Source organism: Dipteris shenzhenensis, chromosome 20, assembly GCF_047967505.1.
Source record: "Dipteris shenzhenensis isolate YYH24624 ecotype China chromosome 20, Dip_SZ_1.0, whole genome shotgun sequence".
Lineage (NCBI taxonomy): Eukaryota > Viridiplantae > Streptophyta > Polypodiopsida > Gleicheniales > Dipteridaceae > Dipteris > Dipteris shenzhenensis.
In genome coordinates, this window is record NC_141615.1 from 41,800,806 (window position 1) to 41,814,595 (window position 13,790).

At 42.3% G+C, this 13,790-nt stretch overlaps 1 protein-coding gene across 1 annotated transcript; it reads right to left on the minus strand.

Moving 5' to 3' along the window:
- Positions 1 to 36: 36 nt before the first annotated feature.
- On the minus strand, positions 37 to 3,899 carry LOC147889679 (phospholipase D alpha 1-like). The gene is made up of 3 exons (XM_087391513.1): positions 3,433 to 3,899; positions 1,397 to 3,311; positions 37 to 666 (listed from the first exon to the last, which is right to left on the minus strand). The coding sequence occupies exons 1-3, from the start codon at positions 3,529 to 3,531 to the stop codon at positions 242 to 244; spliced, it is 2,439 nt and encodes an 812-aa protein (XP_087247639.1). The 5' UTR covers positions 3,532 to 3,899; the 3' UTR covers positions 37 to 241.
- Positions 3,900 to 13,790: the final 9,891 nt, after the last annotated feature.

The window sequence follows — 13,790 nt, forward strand, 5'->3', positions numbered from 1 at the left end:
AAATTTACAGGTTTTCGAATCTAACGCTCATGTGAAACAAATCCGAGCGGCAATTTGAAGTTACGTGTACATGACCAGAAAGATGCATTAGTGAGATCAGCAAGTCGATCAGCATTGTGAAATCTAGATGCGTTTGTGAGATCCAGCGACGGGATACTGAGTGAGGGAGATGGCGAATCCAATTAAGCAATCAATGCAAGCAAGATCAAAATGGAATGCGAAATCTGTTTTCGCGAATGGATTAAACAGTGAGGATGGACGGAAGAGTTTGGGAGTAAGTTCCAAGCACGGGAGCTTTGGTGTCTGGGAACTGATCGAAATTTTGCAAGTTTGTCACCTTGCCTTTGGACGATACGTCGATGGGATACGGCAGGAGATGACCTGGAAGATCCGTCATCTTTTGCCGGATGTAAGAATCCCATAAATCCTCCGATATCCGCCGGATCTTCTTCACGCACTTCAGGCTCTCTGGACGTAGAAAATCTTCGTCCAACTTTCCGGTATGTTCATACCATAGTGACATTCGGAATCCGTGGACTTGCCCTCGCGCTCGAGATCCTATGTGGTGTGGCTGATACGCTCCCACCGCTATTTCCGAGTCCCTAGCTCCGTCCATAGATCGCTGGTTGCAGTTCGCTGATCCTACGATTATGTATTCGTCGTCCACTGTCATTCCAACAACCAACGATAATGTTAATCTTCTACGATTTCAGCATCAATCAGACATAACCTGATCGCGACAAACGATTAGGTTAATCCTCAAACCAACACAAACTATGGTGTCCGCCCGTTACGATTGGAGCAAGAAATTACTGAGCGACACAGCTCTCATCAATCTGTATCCAACAACGAACGAAAGCTAGCCGTTGTGTGAATCGACATAGATTCCAGCAACAAAATCAAACAAAGCAACGGTGTCAATTGTGTAGCATCACACGAACGCACACGATAGTGCCAATTCAAATTCCTAGCATCGCACGAGAGTGCCAATTCATAGCACAGATTGCAACAACAAAGCAAAACCAGCGTCCGGTGTTAAATTACAAGATCGCAGCATTGAACAAAAGCAGCACTAGATAGGTTCAATCAATCCCCTCGCGAATGTAGCGACAATCGAACACAAGCTAACAGAGAGACGAACGATTAAGCCAATCCTCTAACGATTGTAGCCACAAATCAACACAAACTGGTTCCAGCAAGACTGGGTTGTGTCAATCCAACAACGATTGACCGAGGCTTGCAGACAGATTTTGCGCAAACCGAACAATCGAAACACTCAATGATGTCCATCCACAGAGATTGCAGCAACTATCCACGACGATTTTCTGCAGAAAGACGCTGCCAACAATCCGGCAAATGCTCACAGAAATCGAAAATCAAACACAGACGAACTGACCGATCATCGTCTTGGCGTGCACATAGATCATGGATCTCCGGTTCTCCTGCGCGCTCCGATAGTCTGTGCCTTCCCTGGGAGCTTCCGGGGGACGATACTCGCCGGGATATGGAACTTCCCTGTTGCCCAAACAGAAGAAATTCAAGTAATCCCTCGGATTGCCTCGCTTGCCTGCCTTCTCCATCGCTCTGGCTATCCTTGTATACATCATCTCCATCGTTAGCCTCTGCCAATGCAAAATCGCCTGCACCGACCCACTCTCCGGCACCCCCTCCGGCCACATTGGCACCACCACATACACCGCAAACCTCTCCCCCGCCTCGATCTTGCTCACAATCTTCAGTGTTAGCTCCATCGGCACCAAATGCACCGCTCCCGCGTCCTGATTTGCGCTCCACGATGCTGAGCTCCCCAGAAAATACTGATTCTCCATGTAGATAAAGTGCTTCGCGCGCCGGATCGCGCAGATGTACGCATCCTGAATGCTCCGATCGATCGTGTTCTCCTTGCCCGTCACCAGCCCCATCGTCGCCGCTACGGCTGCGTCCTCTGGGAACCCCACCACAGCTCCCTCGTCTATCGACCGGAAGATCTGCGCGTTCCAGGCTTCTGGATCATCCGCCTTGATCACCTCCGGGGGAGGCCACAGATTGCTGATCTTCTTCACGGAGAGCAGCTGCCCCTTCTTGCCTTGCCGTTTCCATCGCTGCTCGAAATTCTCGTGCACCTGCCACGCCGCTGGACCCTCGATCCTCGAATGAACATCGTGCCACGGCTCCCTCGGACCGCCCTTTTTCAGAGACGCGCCCTCAAAGTTGGGCTGGTGGAAGTCGTTCTTGTGCACCGTCTCGAGCGTCCTGAAGAGCGGATGATCCTGCCTGTCGTAACGCCCATCGCAGAGGTCGATGCCTCCGACGAAGCTCACCAGCTTCCGTTGCCTCTGATTCTCGTCGGAGACTGCAACGTCCACCACAACGGTCTTCTGGTGGTGAGTGAACATCAATCCGATCTCGATGTCTTGAACGAGGCTGGCGCCATTGTCTGGATTACGAGGGCACAGAACGCATTTAACTTTGGAGCCTCTGAAGTAGGCTCCGGTATTCTCGTCGTGTGTGTGCATGACTCCGGTAGTCGGAGCCCCCAACAGGTCGATGGAAGTCCTGTCGTCCCACACAAGAAGCAACACCCTCACTCCTTCGTTGGCTTTGCGCTTGAGGAGTTCTCCCAGCGTCACGCCCTCGGCACCGGGGATCATTCTTGCCGTGTCGCGAACCAAAGTGATCTTTGTGTACACTGACCACCCCGCGATATAGATCAAATGCTTGGCTCCTGCCAAGGCGCTGTAGATGTCCTCCCAGCATCGCGTTGGTTCGTAGCATCTGCCTCCATCCAAAGCTATCCGCGGCATGAAATCGTTGAGCATGTGGGAGTCCTGGTAGAGTGTAATCCTGTTGCCCTTTTCCTGCCTAAAGAAGGTGTATTGAACGCCAGGAAAATCAGGGCCTTTGAGACCCGCTCCCCAGTATGGATCCTTTGTCACGCTTAGAAAGTGTAGCTTCGCAAAGATTTGGCCTGTTAGCTTGCGCGAGTCTCGCTGGCTGTAAAGATTGAACCAGCCCTCTACAATTTCTCCAGACAAGATCTGATTTACTGGAATCTCTGCTTTGCCTAACACCTCTGCTCCAATTTCAAGTTCGTCTTTCACTTTGATCGTCAATTGGTCGGCTTCGTATGCGCAGAAAATATGAAATGATTCGTCCCATGTTGGATTCAAAGGCGCGTGCTTTATGACCTGTGTTCTTGCCACTCTAGCGATTCCAAAATCTATGGTGGCATATAGCCTGCTCAATCCCTTTCCTATGTGCGTGCATTCTTCAAACTCTTCGATAATTAGCCGATCGTAGCACGTACAAAGCTGTGAAATCAGTCAATATAGTGGATCGCATGAAAATTTAGAAGCGCGCACCAGAAGAATGACAACAAAAGCAAGTGCATCAACATCCGGTTATAGCGACCAATCGACTTCTGATCCTTACCTTTCTGAGAAAATGAGGTGTCCGACGGTGCTCATTCTTGAGCTCAATAGCCTCAACAATGCTGGCAAGAAGGACTCCATGAACTCTAGGAGCGTCCATCCAAGCTGCAGCTTGAAGCGAACGACGGAGGATGGTGCGCAACAAAGTACTGATCCACAGGAAGGGGTGATTCACCGCAATGGCAACGGAAATGGCATAGGAAAATGTTGCAGGAGACGTGCTCGCGCTGGCCAAGGGAGTGGGAAGCCTCGGGCGACTAAAAAGTTAAAAAAAGTGGAGGATGTGAAAACAAAACTGGTTGATCATGCATGATTCATCAGCAGAACCGACTCTGTCGATGGGCTGGGCTGCATCGCAGGGAGGATATGCGGATGGATGCGGTGTAGGAGTTGGAGTCAATCCATTAAACAAAAAACAAACTGTGGAGGAAGCGTGAAGCTGCAGCTTGAAACGATTAAATTTCTATGAAAATGGAAGAAACGTTCTTCAACCCACTAATAATTCAAAGCTGTCCTCTTTTTGAGAATTTATCCAATGTTTCAAAACGTCTTGTTGCTTGCTCTACACTAGAAGTTTACGCGCTCCAAACGCCATTCCTCACACGGTCACCCGACTTCCCTTCTTGGAACTTGCATCACTTTGTAGGTGCCCCCCCTTGTAGGCCATCCACTTCAGTTAGGGCAAACGTGGCGTCAAAGCCTGGTCGGGCCAACTTGGCTTCGGAGGCTTCGCATTACAACAACTAGGGCCTTATCACATGGATGCGGCTAGCATGGGTTTAGGATGATAATCTTTTTGTCATCGTTCCGCCCATCCTAGACCAAATGGTCTAGCATGGTTTTAGAATGGCAGTAGCCACTTTTTCTCCCATCCTTGGACCATGGCCTCTAGACCATCCTATTTCTTCCCATGTGCTAAGCGCCTTAGCGACACATTTGTATCAGAAGGGTAGCTAGCGACGAGTTTTTACACACGAGTGCCCAAGCACACAATGCTCTCCCCTTCTCTAGCCATTAGGAAAAAAGGGAGCTCATTTTAGGGCCTTTTAGCCCAAAAGGAAAATAGCCCTCCACCACTCAAAACAGGGCCAACGTAATGCTGAAAAAATCAAAAAAATGGAAAAAATAAAGAAATACTGTCAATGAAGATACTTGAGCTACTTTATTATATCTAACATACGGTGCAAAATTTTGTATTTCTGACATCATCGGCGCATCCAGAGTGGGCCAAAACGCCTGAGAAGACTTTTGAAACGTCAAAAACAGGCCCCTAGAGGCCCGAAAAAGGTTGACAAGGCCCAAAAAGCCACATGTACAATTGAAAGAGATTTGGTACAGGTGGCTTTCCAAGACTTTTCGGCTTTTTTCAGGCCTCAAGGGATCCATTTTCGCGTTTCAAAAGTTTTCCATGGGATTTTGGCCCGCTTCAGACACGTCGACGATGTCAAAAATACCAAATTTTGCATTGTGCGTCAGTGGAGTTATGTCATATTTTATTGTTTTAGAGGAAAGAAAAATGAAGAAATCGTGAATTTCTCTCAGGGCCCCAAAATGACCTCCGTTTTTTCCTAATGATGAGACAGCATCAAGCCTCCATCAAGCAACACACCCACCTTAACATGTCCTTCAATTATTCACTAACTTTTCTCTCGATTAAGTGTATGGGCACTAGGCTTGATGACTCATCATTGATTTGGAAGGGATCTCGATCGACCGGCTAAGATTTAATCTCGGCAGAGTGCGGAGCTTGAGAAGTACAAAAAAAAACTTAGAAGGAGTTCACACTATCATCTTTTTCGACAACATTGACACAAGAGATAGAGATAGACCAGACATAGTAGTATATCAAGATTTCTACACATTTGAGAAGATGTAGAGACCACTCATAGGGAAGAGGCCCAAAGCAAGTGCGATAAAGGTTGAACCTATCCCGACTACTCATAGGGGACCATCAAAGTGAAGGTGTCACTCTTGATATGGCCCATTGGGCGAGTAGGACTGGTCCAATTGACAACTCACAGATGTAGCATGGTTGTAACAATCATGATGAGTGACAATGAGACAATGTAACAAAAGCCACAAGTCAATCAACAACACTGGTGGCAACACTTCCAACATTAGAACAGTGTAAACCAAATACAAAGATGCATCTATGCCAATGCAAGCATAGCAAAAGATTGTGGAGGGTTCAACTTATAAGTAAAGTGATATACTTCCTTTTTCACAATGAAGGACAACTATCATGCATGTAAAGAGGCATTCAAAATACCCATCGTTGATTGGATAGAGAAGATTTGAATTCTTGTGACCCCCTAGGTGGTGAAGTTCTAATCCTAAAGGCAAAGGCACAATGGGCTTCGGAAGCCCTAATAAGGGAAAAGGAAGTCATTCCTTAAAAAGAAAGGGAAAAGATGTAGATGATGACACCCTAATTATTGTTTTCCTGTAACTCACAGTGACCATGATTTTCTTGAATCCTAGCCACTCACATCCTATGAGTATAGGCCTCCTAAGAGAAGGAAAACGCATGGCTCTTGAGAGCGCAATACAACTTGCCATCTCCCCCTTTCATAAGGGAGTTGGAGGGGAAGCATAGGCTCTTTCTAGAAACAATGCCCTCAATATTGAACCCATGAACTAAACATTAGAAATCTAGTGCCTAACCACTAAGCCAAAGCCTTGAGGATAGGCTAATTTGGGCCCTTCCCTATATATAAGGTCTAATTAGTGCGAGAGGGACAAGTTACTATTCATAAAACCTCTATCTCAATATTCCAATGTCTGATAGTGACCAAAAGTCAAGTGCTTAAACCCAATATGTATTGGCTCTCCCTTGACCTTGAAGGAGGGTGGCAAGTAGAATTGGCCATTCTAAGTTGGCATCATGAAGCTAGAAGTTGATTGCATCTTAAGGGAGGTGTTGCTTCCAAATGGTCCCCAAGCCATGTAAGAATTCTCGAGGTGTTCACTTTGTAAAACCCCCTTAAGTCACCAGTCTCAAATATAAGGGGATTAAATACTGCTTATGTATGTATATTTTCTGTGATTGCACAAGAAAATAAAACCCATTTTCTATGATTGCACAAAAAAATAAAAGCCAATTTATTAAATTCATGTGCTATCTTACATATTTCTTATTGAACTCCTTTAGCAAAAAGTTCCTCTAATTTTTGGGCCACACATGGGGAACACTACGTAGAGCATGTCTCCATAGCAACACCATGTTACATGATTATCCAATATGTAGCAATGATCCTCGTCCCTTGTTCCACATCAAGATATAGAGATCCTCCCATGCGAACATTTGAACATCATGTGTCCTACACAAGGTTTGTGCCTTCGTCATATACATAATAGTAGCCCTTGCATTGTCGCCTTGCTAGGATACTTTTAACATCATATCAATATCACATTCAATTCAACAAACACCTCCAATAAGTAGTGCATCCATGCCAAAAAATATACATAACTTGCCTTGCACGCAATGGTCAAAGCCTGGTAAAAGGCCAATATATTTGAGTTAGGTCCTTATACTTAATTCTAAGAATGATTGTAGCATGATGGGGTGTCCATTTGCTTGTGTCTTATGATGTTGAACTACATTGTCATTAAGTATTGGGGCCCTTCCACTTGTTAAGGGTCTTTAAGTGGTGAAGAGACTATGCAGCTTATATTAGAAAGAACAATAGAAATGGAAAAACAGAACTCTTGACTAGTAACACAAAAGCGATTGATAATGTAGTTTATGAATTGAAGATGTAACTACAAGTGAATTGACATAGTAGTCAAGAATATCATAATCAAAATTTGAAACAAATAATGAGAGTGGTCAAATTGAAGCATAATCTATCTTTTTATAAATGTCGCGAAGCAAGGAAAAAAGGGGTAAGGAAGCACATTGTATGATCAAAGAGAGTGATAATAACCAAAATTTGCAATTAAAAAGGCAAAGGTCTCAAAATGGATGCATCAGATAGGCAAGAAAGTAGAAGAGTTTAGTGACCAATTTTCGACCATGAGAACAACAACATATTACATTTGTGAGTTGTCTATCATAACCTATTAATATTTTCCTAAGAGTGATTGGAAGATGGATAGAGACTCTAGCTTGAGATCAAATAGTTTCCTTATCGTTAGTACTTCTATTTTCCACACTTAATGCCAGGTCCTTTATGATAGCTCTTTTGATCCTTGTAAAATATATATGCAAAATATTGAGGCAAAATATAACCTATATTTGATAGTTTGGTAAAATTTTCGATCATATAATTGTTGTTTTGTTAGAACTTGACTCTAATACATGAAAATGATTTCCTTAGATTTAGTGTTGCCTTGTTTCCTAAGGAGCTAAGAAAATGTGTCGTCCTCAGCGTGACTCATATGCCATGGGATCTAATTAGAATGTCGTTTTGTAAGCTCACTTTCAATATACCACTACAAGACATGGGCCTCTTTCCGACGCTTCGCAGGCACAGGCACGAACATCATCGGTATGGTGGGCGAGCGAGGAAGGTGTCAATGTAGACGTCAAAATAGCCATGGGAATAGGTGTCAGTATATACCCACCCCTATACCCACATATATACCAACTACCATACTGACTGCTACTAACCCTTGCATCGACGCTTTCACTAATGCCTAGGTACAAATTTTCCTACAGTGTCATTATTGTCACCTTCTTTGTAGCCCATATCGTCATCTTCATCCTCTTCCCTAGATTCATCAGCATCATTATTTGGATCTTCTGCTAGTATCTCTATATCCACATTCCTAGCTTCAAAAATATGTTTGCTTCGAGGAGCAACTTGAACCATGTACCACCATCTTGGATCCAATCGATCCAGATGAAAGACCACCTACGTTGAAGACACAAATTAGGTGCTAGTAATTATATTCATTTATGCTCAAGTATTATATGAACATCTACCAACATTTGTTTGAAAATGAAGATAAGAGATTTTAATCAATTCGTTAGTATGTACCTGTTCCCAATGCTCTAGAAGGACAAAGGTATCACTTTCATTGGTCCAGGGTCTGGTGGAGTCAATGGCAAAGAAACCACAACTGACTGTAGCATTGGGACCATTGTAGATAGTTCTAAACCATTTGACATCAAGAATGAAAATACTAAATCATTTAAAATCAACTTCATAGATATCACATATGGTCCCACAATAATCTAACTGCGAGGAGAGAAGATTGGTATCAGAAGCAATTGCTCGGCTATCTTGTACAAAGCTAGCCATGACTACACAATCATATGTACATGTTCCCAATGCTCTAGAAGGACAAAGGTATCACTTTCATTGGTCCAGGGTCTGGTGGAGTCAATGGCAAAGGAACCACAACTGAATATAGCATTGGGACCATTGTAGATAGTTCTAAACCATTTGACATCAAGAATGAAAATACTAAATCATTTAAAATCAACTTCATAGATATCACATATGGTCCCACAATAATCTAACTGCGAGGAGAGAAGATTGGTATCAGAAGCAGTTGCTCGGCTATCTTGTACAAAGCTAGCCATGACTACACAATCATATGTGACTCTACTTGAATCGATGTGTTACACATGAAAGTGCCGTCCATGTGACCACAATGCACTATACTTTTTGTACTACAAAAGAACATGATTAAAACAATGATGATGCATTTTGTGGCGATTGTGATCATAAATACCCAAATTAAGTAGAAAGGTTAAAATCTTACATGTGGCATATATTTGATTGCAAGCTTTCGCTCTCAATTGGTTACATCCTAGCCATCATGTTTGGCTTCATGAAGAGCTTCTTGTAGCCAATCATGGGCCATGTGTTTGGGGAAGACCTTCCCTATGGCCTCCAAAACCAATATAGATAAGTTTCAGGGAGAGGGTTTTCATACTTGGCAGACCAAACTGAAATTTATTCTCATGAAAAAGGGGATCTGGAATGTGGCTAATGGAAAAGAAAAGAAACCAACCAGTAGGGAAGGAGAAGCTTTATGGCTCCCTAAGGATGAAAAGGCACTAGCCATAATTTCTCTTGGATTGAGTGATTCTTTTATCCACCACATTGATGGCTATGAGACTACTCATGCTGCATGGAGTCATCTTTGTCTTTGGAGCACAGGGGTAGTGTTCCAAGTTTAGCTTGCTCACATCAAATTCTTTGATCTGAAATTGGATATTGGAGAATCCATATCTTCACATTTAAACTCAATGAAGAGCGTACTGACTCAAGGAGCTAGCATTAAGTTTTATCTTGATGATGACATTGTAATTACTATCTTACTCAAAAGCCTAACTGAGGAATATGGCACTATTGTCACTACTCTTACCAATATAGCAGAGATTAGTTTGGTGGAAATTGAGGCATTCATCTTGGAAGAGGAAAGGAAAATCAAACAAAGGAATGACTACAAAGAACATGGCGCCTATTTGGCTAGAAGCAACTTCAAGGGATCCACCAGCAAGAGCAAGATGAAGTGCAACTTTTATGGGAAACTTGGACATTTTGAGAAAGAGTGCTATGCAAAGAAGAAATGTACAACAAACCTTGTGGAAGAAGCAAAGAAAGAAGAAGAAGAAGAACCATAGGATGTTAAACCTCTCACTACTTTCATCACCCAAGTCAATCTTGACAAGGGTGATGACCCATATGTTTTCTAAGTTGTTTGTGTGTGTGGTCAATAATGGTTCTTTGCCATGGATAGTTCATCCTTAAATCATTGTTAGTCCTTTGAGTTTTTACCTTGTTGGACCCATGGGTATTTCCATACATAGTCATTGTCCAATCCTTCAGGTGTAAACCAAGAGTCCTAGGAGTGAGTCACAAGTTGGGGCCATGTGTGTTGCTACATGATGGTGGGCAAGCCATGGAGCATCCCATATACTACTACTGAGGGATGAGGTCATCAATTTGTGGGGTGGAATGAAGGACAAATTGATGTAATGGGGTGTACCAAGGGATACAAGGGTTATGTGTTGGTTAGTGTGACTAGGTTAGGTGGTAGAAGGTTCTATTAGGTGTGATTGAGAGATTCATGGGCTTGATTGAGAGATCAGTGGAGTGATTTGTGGATGCATTGTATCAGTTGCCCTTATAAGGGCCTCTCCTCTCTTGAATAAACTACTCTATTTGTTCCATTTGCTGAATCCTTCATGATGTTCCATCAAATCGTTGGGACTTTGTTTCGCCCGAGGACCTTTCCTACAAAGTGAACAGCATTGGGGAGACGAGGACGGGAAGGCGGTCTCACAAGATACATGAGGAGGTTGGTTAGCATCCACTTCCCCAATGATATATTCAGAGCTTGGAACCAACGAAGCATGGGTGTAAAGTGTATATTTATCTTCTACTGAATTTCTAATATGTTCAATCGTTCAAATTTCTTGTCAATCATATCTAACTAATTGAATTAGGATCCATAGGAATCTGTGATTGGAAGGCCTTCAGACAATGAGGAGTACATAAGGGCCTTAGCCAGGGCATGGTTTAAGGACAAGGAGAGAAAAGGAGTCCACATCGATTGGTAAAGGGTGACGGCATGTCGTGTGAGTATACCCTATTCCTCTTCATTATTGTTAGACTATCACCATTGTCTTATAATCGACGCTCTTAGTTTTCTAGCTTGTTTCATTCTTAGAGAGGCATGTTCGTCCCATCTAGAGATCTGGATGGAGAGAAAAAATTTGAGGTAGAAGCGGCTAGGTACACAGAAGAGGAGGGTGAGGGATCGGGCGCACATAGAGAGACCAAGGATGAGAAGGGCGAGGAGAACAAGGAGGACGCATGCAGAGAGACCAAGGGCAAGGAGGATGAGGAGAAGAAATATTAGGATATGACTTTTAGTGGTTCGGTATTTCGGCACTTTTGCCCTTTTGAAGTAGATTGTGTCGGCGAATTTGCCATTTTGGAGTTCAGCACTTTTGCCATTTTGTAGTGCATTAGTGCATTACTTCGGTAGATTTGCCATTTGGTAGCATATTGCCATTACTTTGTAGACTTTCTTTACAAAATTGTAATGTACATCTCCGCATTTGTAACATTTAATCGTGATTTTAATGGAAAAAAAATTAAGTGGGACAGGATGGGACTGAAACAAGCCCGATCCTGCCCCACATAATTTTTTAAAAGCTTTTGTAAAAATGTGAGTATATACCCATCATGGATGAGTTTTTCAAGCTACTTTCATTAAGAAGTTAAACTTTTATATTGGTGTCAAAAGTTAATATTCCCTAAGAAAAATAAATGCTTAAAACATTTGTTGGGATTTGAAACTTTTGTGCAAAAAAAATCAAAGTTTCACCAAGGTTTACATTTATTCCTTCAAAATTTAAAAGAAAAAAAATAAAAAAGTATTATATTCTACCAATATTGTGAAACTAAAAAAATGAGCTTGAAAATTTTTGCCAATATTTTACATTAATATATATTCATAGCTTCGATAAAAACATTCGTGATACCCATGCCTGTATATACTGATGCCTACACTGATGCCCATACCAAAACTATCAGGCATATTTTACTACGACGGTGACACTGACTCCCACACCGATGGTTTCTTTGTGACATCCACACTGATGGAAATTATGACACTTTCCACTTCTTTAAAAAAAATTCTTTGTATTTAGCACTAGTATCAATGTCGAAAAGCATCCCGTGTCTAGTAGTGTACTCTCGTCGAGAGAAATGCAAGCAAGAGTTGTCCATAAGTGTCACTCATGTGGCTCTCCAATTATTGTGATTTTGACTCTATAAGAAGGAGAGGAGAAAGCGGAAGCAGGAAGGAGGGGGGAGGCAAAGAAGAAGAAGAGAAAGGGAGGGGATGCAAGTGTGACAATCACAAAAGGAATAGATGGAAAGTAAGACCAAACAATGTGTATTTGAGGTTTTCCATTCTGATTCCTCATCAAAGATTACATCTCTAGAGATAATGACCTTGTGGTTGATGGGATCATACAGTTTGTATGCTTTGCTTTCTTCACTGTAGCCAACCATGATGCATTTGCATGACTTCGCATCCAATTTTCTGCAATGGCCGTCATGTATGTGGGCATATGCTATGCAACCAAATATGTGAAGACTCCAAATGCATGGCTTGTGTGAAGTGAATTCTTCTTAAGGTGTCATACCCTGAATCGGTTCGGTAGGAGGAAGCCGACTAAGCAAGTAGTTTGCAGTGGCTATTGCTCTTGCCCAATACTGATTTAGAAGATGCTTCTCACTAAGCATTGTCTAGCACTATCTACTAAAGTACCATTCTTTCTTTCATCTCTTGCATTCTATTGAGGAGTATTTGCACATGTAAATTATTTTGAATGCCGTGACTTTTGAAAAAGTTTATGAATGCTGAAGACATGTATCCACCTCCTCTGTCTGATCTCATGACTTTGATATTTCTGCCTATCTAGTTTTCTACCATGGCTTTGAAATCTTGAAATTCTGGAAAAGACTTCATATTTCTCTTTCAAAAAATAGACCTAACAATATCTGCTATAGTTGTTGATGAAAGTCAAGTAGTAAAGTGAACCATTGATGTTGCGGATTTGGTCATATCAAATCAAGAATACCTCTTGCTCGAGAGGTGCTTCTACCAAAGTTGGTTTGCTTTTGTTTGCCGAAGTAGCATGCTTCACAAACTGATCCAAGAAACTGTAGCTTAGGAATCCCAATTGCCATATTTTGATTCTTGAGCTCTATCAAGCTTATGAAATTGACATGTCCATATCTCTAGTGCCATTTTGTGGAAAGTGGCATCTGTTGCGATTGAGCTAACATGGCATGCAAATCTGGTGTTGTGGCTAGCATTTTGACTAAGCATCCTTCCTTGACTACTTTTCCTACTAGCTGATATCCTTTGGATTTGTCTTTGATAGTGCATTCATCTCTGTCAAAAATGACTCGGTAGTTGTGTTATGTCATTTGATCTACTGACAAGAGGTTCTTGTTGAGCTTTGGAACATAGAGTACATCTTTCACTAATCCTTTCGTACCACTAAAATTGTTCATAGGGACAATGTCTTTCCCTTGAACTAGATTCGGTGTGTTATCTGCTATGTAGATGACATTCTTTTGACCTTATAATGGTTTCATGTCTATAAACCATTGTCGATGCTTTGTCATATGAGATGATGCACCATTGTCAATCCTTTCATACTAGTGACATTGTTCATACGGACAATGCCTTTCGCTTGAACTAGATTCAATAGGTTAGTTGCTGTGTAGATTACATTCTTTGGAATTGATGGTTTCATCTCTGTAAACCATTGTCATGTGAGATGATGCACCATTATCGATGTACCAAGGATCTTGATCTGCTTGGTCGACTTGATAGAGCTGAAATCCTCTTTTGAATTGCAATCAGCATCTAGAT

What these genes read in the sequence shown, in the direction of transcription:
- LOC147889679 (XM_087391513.1), bottom strand. Translation starts at nt 3,531, where the DNA reads ATGGACGCTCCTAGAGTTCATGGAGTCCTTCTTGCCAGCATTGTTGAG. An exon ending in CACCTCATTTTCTCAGAAAG is followed by an intron (nt 3,312 to 3,432) that starts GTAAGGATCAGA and finishes CTGATTTCACAG; the next exon opens with CTTTGTACGTGCTACGATCG. An exon ending in GCACGCCAAGACGATGATCG is followed by an intron (nt 667 to 1,396) that starts GTCAGTTCGTCT and finishes TTGGAATGACAG; the next exon opens with TGGACGACGAATACATAATC.